Below are 20021 nucleotides of genomic sequence, written 5' to 3'. Positions count from 1 at the left end.
AGCACTAAAAATCCCTAGTTTCTCTGTTTCTTTGAACCACTGCCACCAAGAAGGGGACAAGTCACACTGCGGAAACTGAATGAGGCTTCTTGCCATTTCTTTGAACTTTCCTGTTGAAAAGCCGACTCACTGATCAGTTAGGAGAAGGTGCTGCACTGTGGACACTAAAGTCTCAATAAATTTATTAACATATGAAAATAGCTATATCCCACTGTGAAAGGGATGCAGCCGAAAGACTCGAAGAAGCCTGTTGGTCCTGTTTTAAGGAAATAAATGGTTAGATTCTTTTAATGATGTTATACTAATGCTGAAAGGTACTCATAGGCCACATCCTTTCTCATGGTGCTACTACGCGGAAATAGAGAGCGAGCTGCATTGAGTTAGACCATGTAAGGCTCATGTCCCTTCAGTTGCAAATGAGACACGGAAAAGACACTTCAGTTTTACCACAGCAGGAGGGATGTTTACGCTCTGATAGAATTATTCCTCCACACTCCATCCTAATTAAGCACAAGCATAACGAATCAAGTATTGCTTTTCCTGGTACATCTTTCCCCAGTGAGATCTGTTATATAGCTCACTCCACCTCAATTCCTTCATCTGAATAAACTTCTTTTCATGTGTTTCTGACATAACCAACTCTTAATCCTGTTGGGTATTCATACTACTATCTTTAAAATCGGGGTTAAAGAATTTAACCAAGGCACAGTTAATGAGGGAAATCTAACCTCTATTGTGTGCTACAGAACATTAGTTTAATGTTACCTAATAGCTTTTGTATGAAATTTCAGGGGTTTTTTTTCTGTTCTGCTCTATAGGGGCAAACAGATTTGAAGGCTGCCACAGCCTTACTGCCAGATTGATTATTCTGAGAATAGCCAACCCCTTTTTTACGCTACAGATTAAACAAGGATCCCTTGCTTCGCTTCTTCACATCAAAGATCCAACCCCACTAAATTAGCATGTACTGTGGCTGGTGGCAATCCTCCTCAGCACCTCTGAGAAAGGGAGGGAGAGGATTTCAGGGCATCCTGGGAATAGAAAGAATGAGAAATAAGCTTAGGGATAAAGCACAGTACACCAGCTATGACACATCCAGCAAGTCCTTTACTCACTGTACTCTCATGCTGGTCATATCCTATATCCTCAATAGCTCGGATGTTGATAATGTGGATCCCCTTCTCCTCAGCAGGTAGACAGGAGTATTTCTTGTTCATCCTCATTCCCGTCTCAGCCGGAGCCTCGTTGAGATCTTCTGGCAGAAAATCCACCCCATGAAACTCGCTGCCTGCGTCTGAGAAGAAAAGGAACGATTTCATCAGGACACTTTAATCCCAATGCTTGCTCCTCCCAGAGCCTCCCAAGTTGAAACCTACACTCTTCCTGCCACCTTCTGCCAATGAGCCCTTGTGCAGGGCTCCCACCCTCCTTCTCAGCTTTCCCACAGCCCTCTTCAGCCCTACCTAGGTCTCCTCCTCCTCCAGAGCAGTGCCGAGTTAACTTTTTTTCTGCACTGCTGTCTCAGGATATGTTTACTGTATCGTCTCATAGAATTACATTTCTCGGCAGGAGAAGGAAAAAAGGGGGAAAAAAGAAAAATAGTCTAAGAATTAGCTGGTGACAATAGATGGCATAGTGTTTTCCCCTTTTCAGAAAGCATTTCCTCCTTCAACAAGCATTTGTTCATGCTGAAAAACTAAGCAGTGGGCTTCCCTTCAAGTACCTATGTACTCCATCTGATTTACTGAACCATTCTTATTTAGGTAGCCTTGAAAATCTGAGGTTTTCTCCCTCTCAACCTGTCAGACATCAGCACTGTTTCCACTTACTATTTAAGTATATAGGTAGGCTAAAGGATTTCATGTAAAAATTTCACTACAAACTGAGCAACCAGATAACTGATAAAATGCAAACTAATGGTTGCTTATGTGCATTTATACAAGCAATGGACAACAAAGTTTTCTGAGATTTGATTCATTTTAACATTGAAGTAAAATACTGCAGCCTTATGTCGGTTTTTTTAAAACCATGCAGGAGCAGGAGTTGCTTGTCTAAAGAGTGAAGATAAAGCAAGAATTTTAGAATTCAGCCTTGAATGGATACTAAACTAACTCTCTCAAAAAAAACAAACAACGAAAACATGCAGGGGAGCACGCTTTAATAACAGCTATATTACAACAGGCTGTTGCTGCAACTAGTTTAACACTCTTGTCTCTGGAGCAGATAGCAGCAGAAATTGTACAGAATTAGCCCATTAGGAAAAAAATACTTCCCTCCTACCTAGAGCTGCCACTAAACTTACGATGAGGTGAGGATAGATATTGCATTTTAATTAGCTGTCTTAGCCTAAGAGCATGTTACCCCTCTTCACCAAACTTCCTGTCTGGATTTGATTGAACTTAAGGGATGACGTAGAAGGAAGAGAGAGGGAAAAATCTCATTCCCAAACAAGTTTGCAGACGATGTGAAACCGAGGAGCATAGTTGATAAGCTGGAGGGTAAGGCTGCCACTTCAGGAGGTCTCGACAGGCTGGAAAAATGGGCTGAGAGCAGCCTCATAAACTCAACAAAGTCAAATACGAAGTCCTGCACTTGGACAGACAAGTCTCAAGCACAAGCACAAACTGGGCATAGACCCAGATAGAAAGTAGCCCTACAGAAAAGGACCTGGGGGTCCTGGTGGACAGGTTCAAAGAGAATGATCGTCTCGAGCGGTGAAGGACAGCTGCATTTTGGACTCCATTAGTAAGCAAGCAAAGACAGCAGGTCTAGGGAAGCTATTTTCTCCTTTGTTTGACGCTTGCCAGAGCACTGCTAGAATACTGTGCCCAATTTTGGCTCCCCAGCACAAGAAGGACATTGACAAACTTAAGCAAGTCTAGTGGAGGACCATCAAGATGGTCAGAGGGCTTGAGCACACAAGGAGAGGCTGAGATCCCCACGCTTATGCAACCCAAAGAAGAGAAGGCAAATGATGGGGTCCCATTCCTGCCTTCAACTAACTACTGAGTAGGTACAGACATTCTTCTCATAGGTTCACAGCAAAAGGATGAGAGGCTACGGACACAGGTTGCAACAAAGGAAATTATTACCAGACATTAAAAAAAAAAAAACTTAGTTCTTAAGCAAGGAGGGATGTGGCAAGGGCCCAGGGAAGCTATAAATCTCTGTCCATCTCTGGAGATGGTCAGAGCTCAACCCTACATAGCCCCAAGCAACCTGACTCATGTTAATGTTGGGAGGGCACTTTATGAACCTGTGATCCAGGATTTTTTATGGTGACATGCAGGAGTTAGCATGGACAACAATGTGCAGCAGCAGCAGAGGAGGAAGGTGTGGCCAAAGCCTTGGCACATTTCTTGAGCTTATCAGAGTAAGATAAACATTATTAGCATGAAAGCCACGTTTCTCTGGAATTAGTAGTCATGCTTCTCTGGATCTCTCAAACACCACAAGTTTGTGGAGCTTCATCTCAGTTCCTGTATCTGGGAAATTTGCTGCCTGAAGTGACTCTCTACAAGCTGCCCGCTCTTCTAGGAACTGCAGTGCTCATTAACATCATCCTCTTTGCACAAAATCTTGGCAGCAATTATTCTTACATATTTCATGTGTGCAGCATGTAATGCCCACATCTCTGCAGATCTATGCTGCTGGTTCTTGGCTCTTTAAAACTCTCAAATAGTTATATCAGAAAAGATGCCACACTTGTAATCTTGGGGCAGCATCCTCAAGCTCAGTAAATCACTTGAATAACAATTTGTAATAGTTAAAGAAACTTTTTATGGGGTAATACAGAGATGCAGTCAAAATATCAGCTGTCTCATGGGAGCGACTAGCATGTTTGTAATAATTCCCTACACATGTACGCTCTCTTTTTCCCAACATACACAAGCACATACACACACACTCCTGAACTCATGGGAATTGATGTAAGTGCCATCAGCTGCAGAATCCTACGTACTCAAGCTTTTATTCTATAGCTGTAAAACACTCATATAATAATACAACTACTTTTGGAACTTCATTAGCGTAACAACTTGCATTTTTATTTGGAAGAATGCTTGAAACAACTTTCTAGAAACAATAGCCTAAGTGCTGTAAAAGTCCTCTCTCCTTTTTCCTCCTTTCACATATATACTAAATAAAATGTAGTTACTTCAGCAGATTCCAGAGGATATTAGAAGAGAAGCATCTTTTACTGACTACGAATCTGAATATTTTATATATCTCATAATGGACCTGTGAACTGAAAAGGGCTAGTTTAGAAATTACAGTTAAGATGGAATATGTTTAGAGCAGAAAATCACAAGCTTCATTGGGTCCAAACAAGCTCCCTGTGCTCTGGAGCTGCACTTCTGAGTAGCATTTGTTAAGCCTACAGTACAGAGCAAGGAGACCTGTTCAAATGATTCACTACTATTGTGCAAGCCCAAACAATCACCCATCCCCAAGTGTATATTTACATTTCTGTTTACACATCAGTAGCCTGGCAATATCGGAAAGAACAAATACTTAAGGTAGGCAATGAATCATACAGTTTTGGTTTGCTATGACTACTGGAAAAAATGTGAAATGTGAGAACTTCATTGATACAATCTTAATTACAACAAGTTTGATTTCTGCACTTAAAGATGATGTCAGGATTTAATACTAAGTAAAGCCATCCAAACCACTTCGGTAATTACATATGCACAGGGATTACAACTAGTTCACTTATGTTGAATTGGTAGAGGTCAAAGCATTCTGTTGTGGAACACAAAACGTCTTTTTATATGGAATAGAGAATTTTAAAGACTTAAAAACATGGATCTGTATTTTGCGTGAATCATATTAAACAAGGACAATAATTTAATCTCAAAATAAATTCACATTCAGGATTATCTATGGCAAGATAGTGGATGTAATATGAAGAGCACAAAGCACACTAACGTCCTAATTCAGCAAGAGTCACATCTTAATCTCTTTGTTGGGAGCTGAAAGACGAGAGTATTGTGAAAATCACCAGCTTTGCAGCCTTCTAACATTGACTAATCCACTCTCTTCTACTCACTAACCGGAAAACACTACAACAAAGACTTTAAGAAGTGCTCAACGTGTTTCAACACAGCCATACAACCAATCAGCCCTTTATCCTCCATATCCACAGCTGATGTTGTTCAGAAAACCCATGGATTTCGAGACAGCAGAATTTCCTAATATTCCTGGAACATAGACTCAGATCTACCCAATGCTTCTTTTGTACTTTATTATGGATTGCTTTGTCATTTCCCAATATTTGCTACAAATTGCAGAACATCTTGCCAATTATACAATATATAATGACATACCTAAAAGCATTCCTTGCCTATCTCAGAACACCCACATTCTGTAAGAATGCAGAACGCTGAAAAACATGTGATACCAATTTCAATCCCATTCATGAACCAGGTTTGAGAAAGTATTTGGTGAACATCAGATGTGTATAGAACTTCCACCTGCCTTAGCACAGGCGCTGCCAGGTAATTCCCGTATTTGCTGTTAATAACCCTGTATTCTTCATAGCTGGTGTAAAAGACTTTTAGGCAGCACTTGTGTTTAGGAACAGCTCCACAGGGTATGTGACTATACGTATCTTAACAGCTGTCCCTTTTTTGTTAGGGGTGAGGTAACATGGGAGAGCATGAAAAAGAAGACAGAAACAGATGTTTGCATCAGCTCTGAAGCTAACTTTCTGCTCTCTGCGGGAGTTTTCCCAGAGGTCTTGGGATGTTGTGGATGCACAGCTGCAATTCAGAGCACGGAGATGCTACAATGACCTTGCGAACTGCAGTAAAAGTTAGAGATATCTTAGTCACTCTGAAATGATTTCTCTGTAAGATGCATCAGGTACAATGAGCTCTGTGCCATTTCCAGTACAAAATAAGCAAGCATTATATTCATCTGAAGTAGATAAATTTATATGAATCACAGACATGAGAGCATGAGGACAGAAAACGGTGAATGAAAAGATCGGAAGAGACAAGTGCATTGTAACAGTAAGGAGGGACAAGTGCAAACTGTCTTTGCACCAGTTACTTCTCCCCCTGAATCTCCAGTGAGTCTCTCACTCTGAACGATATGGGAAACAAGATTAAATTATTTTTAAAACCCTCAAACTTGCAAACATCTGCTCCTTTGTTCAAACTTCAGTTGCAGTTGTAAAAGTCCTCTAACTCTTCTTGCAAAACTTAACACTAATTAATTAATGATGAATTTTCCACCGCAGAAATCTGGCACATTACGCTGTAACCTTTACCCATTTAGACAAAGCTTCTTCATTGGACTTTGGTGACCAGACAACCAGAACTGAAAATCTGTGCTAGAAATGAGTGTATTTTCTCCATTACTAGCTTCAGACTTGATAAACTAGCTTATTAATATTACAGCTATAATCACATATAACCACTGAGTATTCTCAGGCAAAAAGTAATTTTTTCATTAAAATAAATGGAAAATTGCGTTCACACAATGCAGTTTTTACAGAAACATCCTGTGCTAGTTCTAAAACGAGCATCATTGAGTCAGCATGAGTATATATAAACAAATGAACAACTATTTCACTGCTTAACCTGAAACCAATAACTTTGCTGAAGCTGGCTCCTTTTATCTCCCCTTGTTTTCTTTTTTAGGGAGTATGTTTAAGAAAGTGGCTAGAACAAAAAAGTCGTAAAGACATCTAAGTTAGCTGTCCCAGATGTTTTCAACAAGCAAGAAGCAGGAGAGTTACAAGACCATGTGATTTAAGACTTTTAAACGTCCACATTCTTATCTTTTTGCCTTATACAAATTGTGATAGAATTCAGAACAAAAAAAGAATCACGCAGAAGTTCCCTGAGCGAATCATTTTAAAGGAGCCACACCACCAGTTCTTCACAAAACCTTCTGAAATTCTAGCGTATGGAGTTTAGAATCCTTAAACTAAAGATGTTTGTTTCATATGAATTAACAAGTAAAAGTGCTGGGCGCAGGTCCCAGAACTGGCACTGATCCTACTGCGACAGGCAGGAAGTATATTAAGGAAGTCATGCACACACGCCTATGTATGTAAAAAAGAATACACACACACACATAAATGTAGGTTGCATATTTTGTTTATACTATGCTCTTTCTGCAGAAGAAATGCTAGTGTATGCAACATGTGGGGTATTTTTTGGGTTTGTGTTCTTTTTTAAAAAAAACCCTTGGATAGATACTGCGAGAAAACGCCTTAATGTGTTTTTGCTTACTGTATATTGCCCCCTAGTAGCAGAATCTTCCCTCAGCACATTTTTAACCATTTCTTTACATCTTGTATCTTCCCAAATTCAAAGCTACAGGTTAATCCTTGGTCTAAGAAAAAAAAAAAAATTAATTTTCACAAGTGACTCACCTATCACTTCCTCCTCTTTTTCTTCTTCCCTCCCTTGATATATTAAAAGGTTGGCAGATCTGGAGCCCCAAATCCCTGCTTCATCCTTGGGAAAAACAAGGCAAGGCAAATGTCAAGGAAGCCTCAGTATGCCACCCCACCAGCGCGTCTCATTTCTGACCTATGGGTCATTCCTCCTGGCCTGTGAAGCTCTGCTGCGGGAATGCCAGTGAGGATACCCGTTGTTGGCAAAGAGAGGAGTTCTTTTTTTGGGATACTGACACCTGTTTACAAGGCACTGGCCTGAGACCAACAGCCTGTTCAGGAACCACAGTGCTGTCCCAGGAGCATTCGTACATGTCCTGAACTTTTGTTCAAAGTCCCGAAGTTAAGCACTGATTAGATCCACATCTGTGACCATTCGATTTAAATTCTCTTTCGCCTCTCCAGCTGCCAACAGCCAGATGTTGCCTCCAGCAGCACTACTGGAGATGCAGGAGGTTGTGTTAATACCATTGACTGGCCTGGCAGGCAAAGGGCTGCTGTAAAAGGCAACCGACCGACCCGCTGGGCAAGATTAATGCTTTCAGGGATGTTGACACCTTCTTTCCACCCGCCTGCAGAGGTGACTCCCTGCCCCTTTGATCTCCTATAGCACAATGCTAAGTAGAACACCCTGGAACTGGCCCATCTCCTTTGCTTTCACATTTATTTTAAAATTTGGCTGTAGTCTACGTCTGTACAGGGTATTACCTTAACGAAGCAAACAGGAGGTTATGGTCCAATCCATTAAAAAAAAAAAAAACATCAAACAGTGAAATAAAACTTGAATTTCAAGGACAGTTGCCTTTACAGAACAGAAATATTTTTGAAGCAAGACAATCTTAATACAGCTGACGCTGACAACTTTGTTAGCACTTTGTATTATGCTGAATGGCAGAGCCCATTAAGAGACTTTATGTCCAGTATTTGGGAGTCCGAAAACCAACTCCTGTCACATCAGCAGAGAAAATTCAGCTCCTGGCAGGATTATTTGGAACATCAGCTTGCTTAGCTGTATTTCTCAGTACTGATTTAGTAACGGTGGGTCTCTAGAGTGGGGCTGCAGCTTTCCTGGAAGGCTCTACAGCTTTAAAGTTATTGATCTATTATTATCAGCAACATGTTAAAAGAAGGTTAGAAGGACACACAACTATGACATCGTTTCTATTTCTGCCCTTCTATTTTTGTTTTTAAAGATTAATTTACCCTGTTTGCAGTATGTAGCTCTAGGCTTGAACATATCTAATCCGACACCAGCCTTGTGAAATGTAAAGATGAAGAACAAAATCACCTAAAAACCATAATGACAGTAAAATGAACATTTTCATTGAAATGGCATTCTCAACAGCACATAAAGGACCAGCAAACAAAAATTCTACCATAACAAGACTCACACTGCCCATTTATTTAGACCTTGGAAAATCCTACATTTTATGAAAATACACAAAGCTCCCCGCACCTCCAAGACAAACTGCACTTTTTTCCCCCCAACCACCAACAACTATTTAATGGTCTATTAAGTCTGTTTTCAAACATTTTTCTAAAATACTTAAATTAAGCACTCTTCTACCAGACACCAGAAAAATATTTCAGATTTGTTTCTGTTGCTATTCCACAAAGAGCATTAAAGCGAGGCTCAAGTCCACTGCGGATTGTTCTTTGCAAACTGTAACTTCAGTTTTACCAATTATTTCTGTATTTTTGTAATTTGATAATACTTTGAAGCAATATAGACAAAATGAGCACAATTCTGCTCCTAGTTACTTTGCTACACATATAGAATACTTCTTGCAACATCTTTTGCATTTATAAAATGCTTATAAAATCAGTTTTAATGAGAGCAGAAGTGCTGGCATGATTAAATGAAAGGAATCGGGACTAAAGGCTGAAATCCTCTTTCTTACACGAGTTACTGTTGACTTCCAAAATGCGTTCTGATGACTTTCTTGAATGCACTCTGCAATGTCCTGTCCTGAGTTCTAGGTATCGTGAGAACGAGAACATGGACTAGATATGGAACATCCACTGAATCTGTGCTCTAGGAATCCTATTAGTTATGTTTTAAAGGGTGATGATGCTCATTATTTTTTACCTTCCAAGGGAAGGCAGTTTTTATCAATGGGAGTAGCAAGATGAAAGGAAAAAAATACTAAAAAAGATTATAGGAAGAGAATTAGTATGTATTGTGACAATGTATACCTAAACTCCCACAGTAGCTTTTAGAGATATTTAAATTTATTTAAAATCTCAAGTATATTTTCCCTTACCAGGCTATTACAAATAGCTCCTTATGCCAACCATGTGAAAACGAAGATCCAAAGATTATCAGTTTTACTGTTAAAATATCAGACTGCAACCTGGAGCTGAGGTCATAGCATATACTTACTGACAAAGCTGCTCTTGATCCAAGGGGTTTCCCATGTAAAGTCCTAATCTTGAAACATTTGCGCTCGTGTTTAAATTTCCATAGATCAAAGTCACGAGGGCATTCAGATCGCATAGTCTTAGGTGTGGATGTCTTAGAAGGTTTTGCTAACTTGACAAAGACGTTTTTGACTACAACCACCATGTTCAGTAATTGCAGCTCTTCTACGTTTGCACTGAAAGAGCCAGTCACTCCAGGAAGGGTTGGGTTTTCTATGTATACACCTCATATATGTTCTTTGGTTGTGCCAAAGCAGGTGGAGCTGATTTGATAGCGAGATGGTGGTAGGTGATATTCATCCAAGCTCCCATTGCAGCCTCTAGGTCTGTGCTACTTGAGAAAATAAAACTCAAATCCTGTCCAGAGTAAAAGCTTGGGTCTAGCAAGTTTTTTTCGTATCCCTGCAGTTTTAACTCGGATGTGGTACAACGTTGCTATATGACAATAAACTGCTAAGTTTCACTGGCAATTGAAACAATCTCTCTCTCTCTCCCTGAGCAAACGAACCCAAATCAATGGGAGGGAAAAACTCTATTAACTCTTGTCTATCTATGAGAACACCATTCCCTGCGTTCCCCAGTGTTAATGAGGGAAGTCAAGACATACCAAAGGCAGAAGACCTAAGAAGCAACTATGCAACCAGGCAGTCTCCTCCTTGTTTTTAAGCAAGAGCTGAGATCTGACTCCCACAAAGCAGCTGATGCTCCAAGAAGGTGCCACGTGCTGGTCATGTAGCTTGCCTTGTGCCAGAGGATACAAAATCACATGCTATAGGAAAATAAGATGCACTCGCTTAGGATTCTTTGTGGTCCCATCTGGAGTGGCAAAATTCTTGGAGCAGAAAGCTAATCCATCAGCAATAGATCATCATCAGTAAATAGGGCAATTCGCAGAGGCGCCGATTGGCTCAAGCCCCGAGGGGGATGGGAGTCCGGTGTGATGGGCAGCTTCTGCCACCCGGACCTCCCCCCCACTTCAAACCATGACATCAGCAAAGCCAGCTTCCCTTTAGTGCCAGCAAGAGGAAGGATTGGGCCAGTGCCTTGGTAATGCATTTTGAGACCCCTAGATGAAAGGCACACTTGAAACGTTTGAGCAGAGATAGACATTCTTCGCAGTTTGGCCCTCTGCAGGGAAGCTGATCATGACAGCAGCTCCAAGCTCAGGCTCACCGAGCCTCTTCCTTAACCAGCTTCCGACAATCTTTACTATCTAGTACATCTTCACATCAAAGGAGCAGTCAAGACCCAGTCTAAGTGTAAACTGCTGCCCTGTGGGTTTTGTAACAGGGGGCAGACTTACTAAAAAGCCTGGATTATCCAAGGGCACACTGGTCAATCCACATTTACTATTGAAAACCAAAGGCGAGGGAATTGCCATGAAATTGCTGTCAACTGTAAAATGGAAAGTAGTAGAGCATGGAGGGCTCTGTAGGTGCTGCAGATGGTCAAAGGCAACTGGGCCAAAATCTCTGTCCAGATTTCCAGGTTTCGTTCCTAACTTGCTTTTGTTTGTTCTGCAGCAGTACTTTTCCAAAAGGATCTCAGATTTCGTACCAAAGGTACGGCCTTTAAAGAAGCAGATTTCTGCCTGAAGGCAGTTGTGTCCACCGCAAGCATGTAGGCACTGAACACCCCTTCCCCAAAAGAACACCCCAATGAGTTCATATCATGAGAACCTAAGACAGACATATTTTGAAAGATCATTCTGTTCAGCCTGTGTATAAACAAGGACATCTTGGCAAAATCAAAGAGATATCCTCTAAAAAATAAAAAGCACAATTTTTGTATTCATTAAGATGATCATTCATGACACTAATGTACTAATGAAACCAGAAATAATAAAGAACAACTATAGTCCCGTATTTTACCTCAGAAAGTGTGAGATAGATAGCAAAAGGGAGAGCGCCCTTTCTGTCTTTTTTGTTGTTCTCTCAGAAATTGTCCCCAGAAAGAGACTGACAACTACAAGCATCACCAAGTAGGCATCAGTTTTTTTATGACATACTCTCAATACTCTCCCTTTAGTACTGGGCATAAATCCTCCTCTCTTGAGGAGACAACTCTGAGCACCATAAACATATGAACCCCCAAAACGAAAACTACAAATTATATAGTTTGAAACAGTATGCCTCTTTTGTAGCCAAATATTCTGTTAATTCCCAAATCATAGCTGTTCCATTACAGTCCAGCAAGCAAGTGGTGTTGGTCACTCCTGGACCGTACAATGTAAGGCTCCACCAAAAAATGTTTTAGGGTTGGGGTGTTTTTTTATTATTTCTATAGCTCTGAGACTTTAGCAAAATACAACCATGGAGCAGACCAAAATGCATCACACCCACGTGTTTGGTGACGATCTGCCTGAAGATACTCTGGGTAAGAAAGAAAACGGCAGCTCTTGCCAACAGCAAGCATTTGACATCAGTGCAGATAGAGAGAAAGAGAGAAAACACTATTTGTTTTCATATATCCTAAGACAGACATTGAAGATGTTGTAACCTTGTTATTTATAGAGGGACAAGGTTTTATCCTAGAATTTAGGAGAGGAATTTATTTTCCTCTAAAGTGTGATTAAGTTTATAAGCTTAAGACAAGCTTTTATTGTGTTTTTCTATTTTGGTTAGCAGAATAATATTTCACTTGCTGTCTTTTTTTTTTTTTGAAAAGGGAAAATATTCTGTTCATTTATCTGGTAAATGTTTATCAGTTCAGTGAAAAATACCCTAAACAATGGAATAAAATGGAATTAAACTTTAATATATTGCTTATCTTCAAGCATTGAAACATTTAGAAAAACAATATTCTGTATGAAAAAAAAGTCTCGTTTTATCAAAATATTTAGAAAAGTAATTTCTTTGGATAGTGTCCTTTACTACATCTTTTTTTCCATAAACTTTCAAAATATGTTGTAAACTGCTATTTGCAAACTTTATCGCTTTTTAATAACACATACTCTATGTTGGTTGGTTAGTTCAACCAATTTACAAAACACGTGATGCATTTTTGCCAGCTAGATTTCTTGTCTCATTAATATTTATATTTATTTATTTATTTATTTAATAAATATTCAAGCTCTTCAGAAATTACCTTGAAGTGATTGCTTTTAAACCTGCAATAAATTTATTGCTGACTAAGAGAAAAAACTCTTCTCCCTGACCACAGTAATGATGTCAATACTGGTATTTAAAAGAATGGAGGGCAACTGGGTCAATATAAATGAAGGTGGTGCAATTCTGACTGATTTCAAATCTAACAGAGATAGCTTGCTAGTAACATCCTTGAACCATTTGCTTTACTAACCTTTTGCACGTCTGGAACCCATAGCTGTTGCTTTTTTTATTATGACTGGCTACGTATCAGAGATACTCTGTGAAGTGACATGATCAGAGCAACAGCGGTTACGGTGGAACACGTGTCATAACGCTGGATCAGCTATTGCACAATGCATTAACTTGAGAGACATACGATATTTAAAATATCTGAACCAGTTGCGGTGGTTGGAAAAAAATCCTAGGGGTGTCAATTTTTATTTTCACACTGCCACTCTCCAGCCCAACTCAAGACCAAGGCACCCTTCCACTGGCTGCTTGGTAAAGACGTACAGAGGGGCAGGCACCTCACCCGGTTCATCGCCCGCAACCAGCCCCCATGCAAACGCACACGCGTGGCCCTGTTCTCCTCCTTCGCATGATAAAAACCTTGAGAAAAACAAGACGACCATGAAAGCGATGTAAATTTGTTTCTTGCCAATATGGGAGCCATAGAGGAGCAGCAGCAGACATGCTTGGGATAAAATGTATGTGCAATCTAATAGCCTGTAAGAGACCGTGTACTGAGTGTGGGTTATGTGAAAATTGGTGGGAGACTTGGTTAGGGAAAGCTATGTCAGACCTCCGCCCTGAGGAACAGCTTCCATCCCAGCAGCTCCTCCGGCAGCTGCGAAGAGAGCAGGGTGGAGTAAAGGCGTTTCGTACACCACCAATACATACATAAAGGGTAACTGTGTCCCCAAACAGCGGATAAGTGACTATACCTCTATCAATACACGTACTTACATGAAAAAATATTTCAATGTTACAACACATGTAATGTTTCTTAATCTATTTGTTTTCTTTTCCTAATTTTAACACAAGAATGACTTTTGTTTATACAAAACTAAGACTTCTTTCCTGATAACATTTGTCTCTAATATATTCCTTCAGGAAATATTTATAACTCAGATCAACAGTTTATATTCCTTATTCCTTCCCTACCTGCAGGCTGGTTCTTGCCTGGGAAGCCCTCGTGACCCAAGACAGGCAGGACGGCAAATGCCACCACAGCACAGCTCCAGACCACGGAGTCCAACAAGATGCTTCAAGGAAACTTCAGAGAACACAGAAAGTCTTCTTGATTAATGTCCCACAATAGCACATCACAAAATTTTACTTTGTGGAAGGCTGGATGCTCTAATGGTACTGAAAATTGGAGCAAGTATAAACGTAGGTATGACTTGACTCAGCTCAAAACTCTTGGAGTGCCAGTTCTCACAGTAGAAAATATCTACAGACCAACGCTGTCACCCTTGAACATGATGTTCCAGTGGAAAAAAAAAATGCCTCATGGCACCTACTCCAGCCTGCATAATGATTCCTGCAGCACCCTGTTGGGATCTCCCTGGACAGAAAATATCAAGTGCTTTCACAGCTAATCTTTCCACTTGCTAATCAGCCCTCAGGCTCTTAGAAGGGACTCAGCCTGTGACCTTTTAAACAAGATTTAAGAAGCCAAGTACCAAAATCAGCCAATTGTAGAAAAATCTGTATCTGAAATGCCATTTTTCACAGTAAAACAATTACTTGCTGGTTTGATAGAAAGGGGCACATCTTGCTAATCTTGAGGCTTTTTAGCACTTGTATCCTGTTTGGCTCCTCTCCTTATGCCTATTTATTTGAGAAATTTATGGTGCAATTCCCAGATGTTTGGATGGCGTATCGCTTACCCACTTCAATAAACAATCTGGAGTACTGTTTAAATATGGAAACACCAAAGCGACTGGTTGTGCTGCTGCTATGCCTTAGGAAATCTATGCCTTAGGAAAAAAAGATGGGGGGAAAAGGGATCTTCTTGTGCAGACAGCCATTGATCCTTCATTCATCCACCAACATCACTGGAGCGCATTACACAGTTGTAAGATTTACAAACTGCAAAATATTGACTCAGTTCAGCAGATCGAAATTTCCACCCAGCAATGACCTCTGAAAACTCTGCCCTTCTGAATGGCACCTTGTTGCTTCATCACCAGGAACCAAACTGGCTGCATCCTCATGGGTCACAGTCCTCATGGGTGCAATGTCTGGCAGTTTAAGCTGCGATGCCAAGCTTCTGCAATCCTAAAATGTGTCAATATCCCCACCACTGGCATAAGGTTCATTCTGCCCTTGAGCTGGAGCCTCTTTCTTCTGGTTTACAGACGGATACTTATTGGTTTTACCATTTACTGACAGTTCTGCCTTCTCCTTACTTTGTAGATAGCAAAGACCTGAGACATTCTTCTCAGGTCACAATGACAATAAATTTCTTGAACTTTTCAGAGTATATGAAATATAGCCACATACAACGTGGTAAGCCACACCTGACCAAACGTTTCTTCAGTTTTCTAAATCTGATGTCTTGCCTAAACTCCTGTATGAAACACCTTCTCTCAAAAACTGAACTTGCTGTCCACAATGAGGATCTGTGATTCCCTCTGCTGAAAGCAGTGAGGATGACTAGCTGAGAATCTTCTGAGTCTTTATACTACTGCCTCATGACTCTCACACCTCCAAAAAAACAGCTGAGATTTTTCTTGCTCAATCCCTAGAAAACATCAATAGCTCTTCTCTCACATGTCAGCTAAGGGACAATCTTGTAAAATACTTCTTCCTTGTAAACCAAACAGAAATTGGTTTTACTACAGTAAAACAACTGTAACAACTTCAAGTTGCTGGATTGCCCGAGGCTCCTTGTGATGGTCTAAAACCATTAAATGCAACACTCCTCTGCTCCCACAGCCACCTTGTTCTTGGGAGACACTTTGTGTTGAGAACTTCTAGCCGCTACTGGTAGCAGTACAGAATAGCAGAAAACAATATCAAACCAACTTGCAGCTTACATCTTATGATCAAACTGCATGTCCACTGCCTGTCCACCCTGTGCCCAAAACCAAGAGGACTTCTTGATTTCAAGGAACAGCCACAAAAATATCTTTTCTATGACTAATTCTTTTTTAAGTCCATCAGGGGTCTCAGTACAGTGGAACGTGGTTTCTGCTCAAACACAGGCTGTTCTTAATCTTCTCCAGAGGTATCACATGGTAGCTCTGTCTAGCATTGCAGGATACTTCAGGACTCCTTCCTTACATGTCAGTTATCACAGTATAACCATCCCTCTGTGAGACGTAGCTCAGAAAAAGGCACATGACAATTTAGGGTATATCAAGCAAGGTACTTCCAGTAAAGATGAAAGAGCAACAGCAGCATTTCTCTGGGATATCTCCTGCAGTACTCATCACACCCTATTTCAAGAACATGAACTCAAATTTAAACAGATGCAAAACGACTGAGGGGGTGGTGGCAGTGATGGATAGAGAAGCTTGTCTTTCTAGAAGACAATAAAGGAACTTGGGTGCTTTAAGCTAGAAAACTACTCCTTCATTGTTCTCTTCCCCCACCCTCCCCACTTAGGTGGTCAAGAAGTCAAAGGGCAATGAAAAACAAATAAAGTGCACGTGTGAATACATGAATATTTAAACACTCAGAGATGATCATTAGGAGATGAGGCTCCAGATTAGAGGCATGAGGTTCGTATCAATATGAGCAATGGAGGCAAAAAAGGAAAATAAATAAATAAATATAAAATCAAGCTATTTTTATAATGGTACTTGAGAAATTTATGAATGAGATTCTGTGATGTGGTTGCCCGAAATAGCAAAGATTTGGACCTGATGACCCAGAAGTTCCTGAAAGTAGCTGGCACAGAGGCCACGCACACACAGAGGGTTTCCCACTATTTCCTCCCCCACCCCGTGACATGGACTTTTCCCTCCAAGTTACAAGCAAATTTCAGCATTAACATCAGGCATCTCAGAACAGGACAAAGACAACGAATATTCCCCCACAAACAACAATTCTACCTAAAAACCCAAACGGAAGTTTGCAAACCCCGTTGGCCAAATGCCTCTCTTCCTCTTCTTTCTTCTAAGACATATTTTCTTGGATTTCTTTTCATTGTTGTTGCCCTCTTCTCAGCTTTAGGCTGTATGATACACACTTTTCTTGCAAAAAGATGCTTGAAACTGGGTGAAGCACTCCAGGTCAGGCTTTTCCAGCCCCAAGCAGGATTACTACATGATCTATTGCATATGCCAACATGTTCCCTACAGTGTAAGATATTGTGGATTTATGCTTAGTTTATGACTCCTAGACCCTTTTCTGAGGAACTAGCTAATTATTCCTACTCAGATCGAGTATTTTGCACTTGTCTGGTTCTCATCCTAAGCCATGGGAGCACATTCTTTTCCAGGAAGATAAGAAACAACAAGTCTGGTTTAACAATGTAAGATTTAAGGCTGCAAGTACCAGATCCAAAACTCCACAGTCACATAACACGACATGTTGAAGGGTAAATACACTCACCTTATTGCTTCAAGTTTCAAGAAATTTTTGGCGGGCTATTTAGCATCAGCAGGCTTTATTTTAGATCTATGACCAACTGTCCTGCCACAGCCAACCTAAAGCTGGCATAGAGGAATAGAGCTCCCATTAACTCATTTGGGTTCTCTGAAGAATCTCACAGAAATACAAGCCATATGAGCTCATACACAAAATAAAAATCAAACCAGTACTTTTGAGTGACCTGATAGTACATAGATCCTGTATCTAAAATCATAGAATCAGGGCAAAAGCTTGTTTTTGACATAGTAAAACTTAGCTTCATAGATACTGGATGAGATTCTTCTCTGCAAACACAAGAGCAATCTGATGCAAGATCAGAAAGAGAACTTATGGTGACACATATACTAATTATAGTGAAAAAACAATCAGTGCTCCAGAACAGATAATAATGAGAAATGAACACTGAAGGAAACTTTGATGTACTTGTTAGATAACTGTGGTACTTTAAAACTGGATTCAGTTCAAACATTTAAAACATCTCAGTCTGAGATCTACATTTAGATTGAGAATGTGTTGAGGCACAACTAGATTTTAAAATAAATACATGGTGGAGCAGAACACAAACATGGATTTAAACAAAACAAAACAACCCTCTCCAGTTAAGACTCCCCTGTTCAAATAGCTTTAAAACAATTTCTCCCTCATATAAGCTAAATCCAAAAGCAAAATTTTACTAAAGTCATTCTTAATAATTCAGTTTGTAACTTGGATTGGTCGAGACGCATGTTGACTCAGTGCAATTTGAGTCATGGGTACAGCCCGGGTCAGACTGCAAGCTCCTGCTCTGACCGCTTGACTACAAGGCCTTCTTCATAAAGAAACTGCAAATAAGTAGGTACAACAGTAAGGGCAAAGCACATCAATCCTGATCAGGGAAAACACAAACCTGTGCTTATTTAAGCAGGCCATTTGTCTTGCTGATGCTAAGCAAAGAGCTCTCAACCTAGATAGGTCTGGTTCATTACTGACTAACTTGTAGGACCAAGTTGAAAAGGTATTTCCAAAAGCAGTGTTCCAGTAGTGACAAGGATGAGGAATAACAACACAAAGCAAAAAGACAGAAATTTGGAGTCATTCTAGTTTCTCTAAACATACCGTTTTCCTTATACTCCCATATAGCAGTAAAATATTTTTCTATAACACCCTTCACCAGAAAGCCACCTGAGACAAAACTAAGAAGACATCTTAAGTTTTCCCAAGACCTCAACTAAATGAAATAAGTGAACACGAAGGCCACCACAGGGAGAAAAAAAAAATATTCCAACACCAACAGCCATCAATCCCTCCATATACACAACAGATAATGTCCATGTGTGTCATGGTTTGATGTGGGGGGTTGGGGGTTCTGGTGGCAGGAGAGGGGCTTTGCTCCCTGTGACCTCCCTGGTTTTGGAATCGGGTTAGACTTGGTTCTGGCCACCAGATCAGACTCCCATCCCCCTTGGGGCTGAGCCAATCGGTGCCTCTGCGAATTGCCCTATTTAAGTCGGGATAAAGGAACCAGAAAAGGTGCTTTGCCCAGGAGCGAGGAGAGAAGGGAGGAGGGCAGTGCCCCCGCTCCCTGGCTCCCGGCCAGGCAACCAGGATGACCCTGATGGAGTAGAGACCCACTCGCAGCCCATGGAGAGAAGACGCCTGAGCCTGAGGATGGTCGTGTTGGGACACACGACAAGGCAGAGAGGCATCTGGAGTCTGCGTGACGACCCACGCCGGAGCGAGTGGCTACAACTCCCTAAGAATCCGAGACTGTGGTAAAGCCCACACTGGGGCAATCTGTGGGGAAGGATTGCATCCTGTGGGCTGGTCTCACGCTAGAGAAGCTTGTGGATTTTTTTTCGTGAGTAGGGGATCCACTGGAGCAGGGGAAAAGGGTGTAAGGACTCCTCCTCCTTTAAGAAAGAAGCAGCAGTAACAGCACGGAATGAACTGACCTGCACTTCCCCAGTCCCTGCCCCCTGTGCTGCTGGGGGGAGGAGGTAGAGCCGGGAGGAAAAGGAAAGGGGGGGAGGAAGGTGTCGGTTTTAAGATCTGGCTCTGTTTCTTTTTATCCTCTCAAGTAACCGGTTTTGTTTCCCTTTGTCCTTTTAAGTAACCATTAATAAATTGTTTTGCTTTATGAAAGCCAAGTCTGTTTTGCCCAGGACCATGGTCAGCGGGTGCTCCCTCTGTTCTTGTCTCAACCCTCAGTCCCTTTATTATATTTTTCTCCTCTCCACTTTACTGGAGAAGGAGCGACTATGTGAGTTTTAGTTGCTGGATCGGCCTAAAACCACGACAATGTGATACATTTCATTTTCACTCTCTGCAGCCAAGCCACGGAAAGTGGAATTTCTCACTATCATGATGTGACTTTGATGGCCTTATGTGTTGTAAAAAAAACATAGGATAATCTTCAACATACCACAAAAATTATGAAAATGGCATTAACAGCACAAAATAATTTTCCCCTACATTTCCCAGCTATGTTCCTGGCATTCTTAAGTTCAAAATGCCTA

The 20021-nt window shown here is 40.8% G+C and overlaps 1 protein-coding gene across 1 annotated transcript in view; it reads right to left on the bottom strand.

Moving 5' to 3' along the window:
- Nucleotides 1-20021, bottom strand: part of ANO1 (anoctamin 1) — an 83758-nt gene that overhangs the window by 44506 nt on the left and 19231 nt on the right. The window contains 1 exon segment of the mRNA XM_086613185.1: nucleotides 1116-1294. Coding sequence (XP_086469311.1) covers nucleotides 1116-1294 — 179 coding nt within the window.

This window comes from Tauraco erythrolophus, chromosome 6 (assembly GCF_009769465.1).
Source record: "Tauraco erythrolophus isolate bTauEry1 chromosome 6, bTauEry1.pri, whole genome shotgun sequence".
In the NCBI taxonomy this organism is placed as follows: domain Eukaryota; kingdom Metazoa; phylum Chordata; class Aves; order Musophagiformes; family Musophagidae; genus Tauraco; species Tauraco erythrolophus.
Note: the sequence above shows the minus strand (reverse complement) of the source record. Positions and strands in the feature narration are given on the sequence as shown.